The sequence below is a fragment of the Helianthus annuus genome, chromosome 10, assembly GCF_002127325.2.
Source record: "Helianthus annuus cultivar XRQ/B chromosome 10, HanXRQr2.0-SUNRISE, whole genome shotgun sequence".
NCBI lineage: Eukaryota > Viridiplantae > Streptophyta > Magnoliopsida > Asterales > Asteraceae > Helianthus > Helianthus annuus.
The window spans coordinates 45697982-45704612 of NC_035442.2; the positions used below are offsets into that span (position 1 = coordinate 45697982).

The 6631-nt window shown below is 36.7% G+C and overlaps 1 protein-coding gene across 1 annotated transcript; it reads right to left on the reverse strand.

Moving 5' to 3' along the window:
- Positions 1-2671: 2671 nt before the first annotated feature.
- On the reverse strand, positions 2672-3571 carry LOC110881584. The gene is made up of 3 exons (XM_022129795.1): positions 3514-3571; positions 3335-3412; positions 2672-3228 (listed from the first exon to the last, which is right to left on the reverse strand). The coding sequence occupies exons 1-3, from the start codon at positions 3569-3571 to the stop codon at positions 2672-2674; spliced, it is 693 nt and encodes a 230-aa protein (XP_021985487.1).
- Positions 3572-6631: the final 3060 nt, after the last annotated feature.

The window sequence follows — 6631 nt, forward strand, 5'->3', positions numbered from 1 at the left end:
AAACTTGATTTCGGCATACCAAACCTTCCAAAACTTATTTCTAAGTTATGTAAAGGTTATTTAAGGTATGTTAAGCCTATGTCACTATTCCGGAGTGTTTGTTGCATTAAACTGGGTATATTTACGCATCAGATCGCGTATAACCTTCCAGAAAGCGATTTAAAGCCCAAAATCGAACAAGAATTGATATGTGCAAACGATACACATATTTATACAAATTCCCAAGTATGAAACACAATATTTTATTGGTTTGGTAATTTTTGATGGTCACAGTGAAACAGGTGTCACAGTATCGATTGTATGCATTGGAGATAGAAAAACTACCCTATTGCATGGAACTGGCTATATACTCAAGCAGATCACGGATGTCCAACTATAATGCTCGAGGAAACTGCATCATGTGACTTTTGGATTTGGCATGCTATTTTTGGAGTTTTTGGGTCGAGCAATGGTATCAACATCATAGATCAGACACTGGTATTTAATGACGTCTTAGATGGTTTGCATTGTTATGCAATTTTAAAGTGAACAGGATGGTATACAACCAAGGATACTATCTTGCAAATGCAATTTATCCAGAATGGACCACTCTTGCATAAAGCATATTGTATCCACAAGGCGATAAGATGAAAATTTTCAAAAAAAAAATGCATGTGTCAACAAGAAAGGATGTTGAGGGGGTGTTCGAGTCACAATGACACATTATATAAGGCCCAACAAGGATTTTAAGCCCAAGAGTTATTACTGATATAATGTATGCATGGATAACACTTAACAACATGGTCATAGAAGACAAAAGAATAGTATGCCTTATTCGAGAGGTCAAATGATGAGGATGAGGATTTGCCACCACTGAACCGTAGACCAACATATAATTTTACCAAACGCTTGCAACGGATTAGGGATTTACATAACATGTAAGCCAACCATATGCTTTGCCACAATTTGGTGAAGCACATTTGGTCACGTATTCATCAAAACTTAAATTTGTTATTTGTAATTATGATTTTTTTTAAAATGTTGTATATATTTTTATTGAATTGTAATGTTTATGTTTTTTAGTGTTGCATTTATTTTATTTAATTTTAATAGTTGTCTTCATTTATTTTTATGTTTTTTATCATCCATTTTTTATTTTATTTAATATATTTTTTCGTATATTGTTCGGTTCAAATCCTCACGATACTGTTTGTATATTTAGTTCAAATCTTCGGTACTGGTACTAATGTTTATTTATCGTCACATAAAGAGTTGTATAAGTGAATATCTATTTATTTTATTCTTATCAAATATGTTAAGTAAGTAAACTTTAAAAAATCTAACTCCACAGCTATGTTTATTTATTTAATCAACATTGCAGTATAAATTTTATCGGAAATAGATACTGCGGCGCCATCGTACCAATACGAACTTAAACCGACAATGAATAGTAATATATTACTTCTAAGTATATTTATTTTAAGAGTAAACTTCTATTTTGCTCCTTATGGTTTGGTGGTTTTAACGCTTTTGCCCGAAACCTTTAAAAATGGACATATTACTCCCTAATCTATGCAAGCTATCTCTATTATACTCCCCGCCTCAAACGCTGTTCATTTCAACTGTTAAAATGACTGTCACGTACCCCTCATGTGAGGGGCAAATCTGTCATTTCCAAACCCTGATACCTATTAACCATTTAAAACCGTAATTAGCCCCTATCTTCTTATTCTTCATTCCAAAATCTTCTTCTTTCTAAATCCTCCATGGCAGACATCAATTGCGCTTGTGGAGCTCCAACCACCTATGTTACATCTTGGACCCAAGCAAATCCAGGAAGAAGGTTCTACTGCTGTGCTAATTGTGGGTTCGTTCGATGGAATGTGTTGTAGATCTAAAGAAATCATACCGGGTTTGTTGGAGAGGTGTAACCGGAATGAAGCCATTGCAAGAGAAGCTGTAAAAGCAAACAGGAAGTTGAAATGTATGTTAGGGCTGTCATGGATGTTGTTTATCTTTTTCTTTGTTAAAGAAATGACCTAGATAAGGTCTGACATGTATGTGATAATGTAATATGGTATGTATCTCTGTTATGTATTGTTTCAGATATAATGGATGTTGTTTGGTTCTTAGAATGAAAATTGATCCTAAATTGTTTGTTTCTTAGAATGAAAATCGGTCCTAAATTGGATATAATGTATGTTGTCTGGATATAATGTATGTTTGTTTCTTAGAATGAAAATCGATCCTAACGAATCTTGTCAGACAAAAGACCAAAAGCTAATAACAAATCATGTCAGACAAAAGACACCATCTCCATTGTGTACAAAAAAAGACCAAAAGCATTAACGAATCTTGTCGGGCTAAAGACCAAAAGCATTAACAAATCTTGTCCAAACACCTGCCATTAGCACTTGACAAACAACATTATCTAATGAACAAAAACCTGCAGATTCCAAACTAAAAATTGTCCAACACATGCATTACATAATATATCTAATTCATACCACATATGATTCATAACACAGATGATTCATAACACATATAAGTTTAAACAAAGGCCATAAACTGTAGTACTTCAAAATGATGGCCAAACATAAAATAAATAACCACACCAAAAGAAGTCATTGTTCTTGACACTTAGAAACATAAAAAAAGCCAACCCCAAACATCATGCTTCTGCATTTGCCTGCTACCCTTCTGCATTTCCTTTGCACGACTTCTGGTTATCACCTTTCCCACCACACTTTGTGCACTTGACTGTTTGACCAACTCTTGTCAACTTCCCTTGCTTAGATGCCTGTTCAGACAATTCTTCTGAACTTTTCTTCCTCTTCTTTCTTGGCCTACCAACTTGTTTATGGTGCTTTGGTTGTATAAGAGTTTTTAGACAAGAAGAAGGTGTCCACATATTCCTTCCATTGATAGCGTCCATTGTGTTAGCATAAACTTGCTTCCAGGTTTCTAACCAATACACCTCTGAAACCCATTCCTCTGGAGCATCCATTGTTATCCCATGTGCAGCCATGTCCCATATCACAACCACAACATGCTTACAAGGAACACCAGTTAATTCCCACCTTTTACAAGAACAGGTTTTGTCTACCATGTCAACAACAAACTGCTCAAGTGAGTTCCCTTTAACCTGGTACTTGTTCACAGAATTCCATTGGACAGACATATCAGCAGCCTTCTCCATTATCTTCTCAAGTATCTCTGTAGCCTTTGGTTTCAAAGGTCCTTGACTCTCTAAAATAGTAAAAAATCAACTACTTTTCTGAGTAACCTAGTTCTAACAGCATATAACTTACTTCATGAGCTGAAAATTCATCCTTGTCAACATAGTCTACCTTACCGTTCACATACATCCTTCTGGGAAACTTTGTGAAAGAACCCCCATGATGAATCTTCAGTGAGAACAATGTGGTGTTAACTAAAAAATCATAAGAAAAAGGAAACCATTATAACTTTAACATTGTGGAAATTGTAGAAAAAAAAAACCACAATTTTAGAGACTAGGGTTAGAAAACTCACCATATAGCTTCTCATCAGGTGACTGTTGTCCCTTAGGACGAATGCACCACAGCGACATTGAACTTCGATCGTTGATCGCCTTCGTCGTTTGGAGTTTGATCCATTTTCTAGGGTTTGTAAAATGTATTGAAAGTTGGGAGAATAAAGACTATAATACTGAACTTAGGGATTTAAAATGGTTTATAAATATCAGGGTTTGGAAATGACAGATTTGCCCCTCACATGAGGGGCACGTGACAGGCATTTAACAGTTGAAATGAACGGCGTTTGAGGCGGGGAGTATAATAGAGATAGCTTGCATAGATCAGGGAGTAAAATGTCCATTTTTAAAGGTTTAGGGCAAAAGCGTTAAAACCACCAAACCACGGGGAGCAAAATAGAAGTTTACTCTTTATTTAATTTTTGATAATATTTTATTCATCATTTAGTTTGCTTTTTTCTTTTGTAATAACTTGCGTTCTATGTTTATATTTTTCAACATTGCGATAAAGATTGTATTAAAAATGAATATTGTCTCACTATCGTACCAAACTGAAGCGAGGTCGATCGAACATCTGTATCGGTAATATTTTTGCTTTCGATAAACTAACACCATATTGATATCGTACCGAATAACCTCGGTACCGGAACCTGTATTCATTTTTATGGTTTCTGATTTCAATAGATTTTCACTTATACAACTCTTTCGGTGATGATAAATGAACGTCGGTACCAATACCATGAGGATTTGAGCCGAACAATACAATTTGAACAACGATGGTGTCGGTATCGGTGTTCGTTTTTACCGTCGGTCGGTCGATGGAAAACACGTGTTTATTTCTATACTGAGTGCATGTATCGTACCAATACTATAATGAACTGAACATATACCAAACGAATATTTTTGGTAACATAGCCCCACAAAGCGCGGACAAATACCATAGTTATATAAGTATAAGCAAGATTGTAGCCAGACATAGAATACCTATCTTCATCATCTCGTATAGAGATAGCCGATTTACATCAGGGTTCTGGCAATCGCTACAAGAAACTCTAGGGACGCTATTAGATATGAGCACAACATACCACCCTCAGACAGACAGTCAAAGTGAAAGGATTATCCAAACATTGGAGGATATGCTGAGAGCTTGCGTAATTGACTTCGGAGTTAACTAGAATACTCACCTTCTGTTGATTGAGTTCTCCTACAAAAATAGTTACCACACAAGTACTAATGTCGCGCCCTCTGAATCGTTATATGGTAGTAAATGTCGGTCACCCATATGTTGGGTTGAGATTGGCGATAACCAACTCACCAGACCCGAAATCATACAAGAGGCAACCGACAGGATTTTTAAGATCAAGGAAAAATTAAAAGCAGTAAGAGATCGACTAAAAAGTTACGCAAACGTAAGATGCAAACCATCAGAGTTTCAAGTAGGAGATAAAGTTCTTCTGAAAGTGCCATCATGGTAAGGAGTGGCTAGGTTCGGTTAAAGGGGCAAGCTTAACCCTAGATACATGGGGCCATTTGAAATACTTGCCAAGGTTGGGCCAGGAGCATATAAGCTCAAGTTACTTGCGGAACTAAGTAGTGTGCACGACACCTTCCACGTCTCAAATCTCAAAAGGTGTTTGCCTGACGCTACTTCAGTCATACCATTAGATGAAATCCAGATTGATGACCAAATGGAAATCATGGACAGAGAAGTAAAGAAACTTAAACATAGTCGCATTCTAGTTGTGATAGCAAGGTGGAACTCAAGAAAAGGACCCGAATTTACATGGGAATGCGAAGACCAAATGAAGCTTAAGTATCCAACTCTATTCGAGAGAACACCTGTAGCTAGTGACACGAACTAAATTTCGAATGAAATTCTTTTAACTAAAGGAGTATGTGACAACTTGATGTGCATGCGGGTGTATATGTTTTTTAGATATATTTTAGCTCTTTTTAATCGCAAATTCAAGTTTTAAATTTATAAAACACGATATACTACTATCACTCTACACACACGTTAGGGCAAGTGCACCCATCGCAGACGTAGTATCGTGATGGTAAGATACCGAGGTTATCCAAGGATACAAGAGCTTTTAATACCGGCTTATCGTTAATGTCTAATCTAACCAAACTTTGATGAAAAGATTTTAAAATTTTAAAAAGATAAATTAAAAAGAAAAAATAAAATATAAGGAAAAAACTGATAGACAAGAAGGAATCACTTGGTTCCAACTCCTCTTTTATGTATCCTTTTAATGATTTCTGCACTTTAGGCATTTTAAGATATTATCTTTAAGTTATAGTAGTAGGCCCCCTTCCAAGCAGCGTTACCCTCATCCTGTTGGTCTGAGTCAGCAGGGATACAGTCCCGCAAGTTCGGATTATTGAAAGATAATTAAGTAAGTAATTAATGCGAAAAGTGGTAGGCCCCATTCCAGGTAGCGTTACCCTTAACCCTTTGGTCTGAGTCAGCAGAGATACAGTCCTCGCGGGGTTGGTTTAAAGTTTTAATAGTAGTTTATAGATAAGGGATTCAAGCGGTTTCTTACTCTCAGTCGGGCCAGTCATTCCCAGCCAATCCATGGAGTAGTACTAAGCTTGAACCAGGTTCTCGCAGGATCTATACACTGAATGAGACATAGAATTACCCAACCACCCTTCTAACCCCTTCCAAGTAGTTAACGCGCTTTATATAGACCGTAAAGACAAGAATATGTGAATCAACAACATATGAAGAATGGTTAGATAAATTTTCCTTCAATATAAAACACTAGTTATTAAAGTCATTATTATATACCCAATTAAAAAGGAGCCAAAGATTGGAAATCAAAACGTAATACATAAAAGATTTGTCTTCCCCAAGTAATGTAAGAGTTTAGCCAAGCATGGCCTTTGTTTGACAAGAACTCTTACGATCGATCTTGGATCCCAAGACTACTACGCACTCTAAATGATGGAAGATGGATGATGGTGGTGGATGATGGTGTTGTAGTGGTGGTGGAGTGCTGGCAAGTGTGAGAGAAGTGGCTTGCCAAGGGATGGTTTGGAATGGAACCAAGCACCCCTATTTATAACTGAAGACAGAAGCTCAACATGGCCCGTGCCCGCCAGGCACAGCCCCGTGGCCATCTTTCTCTC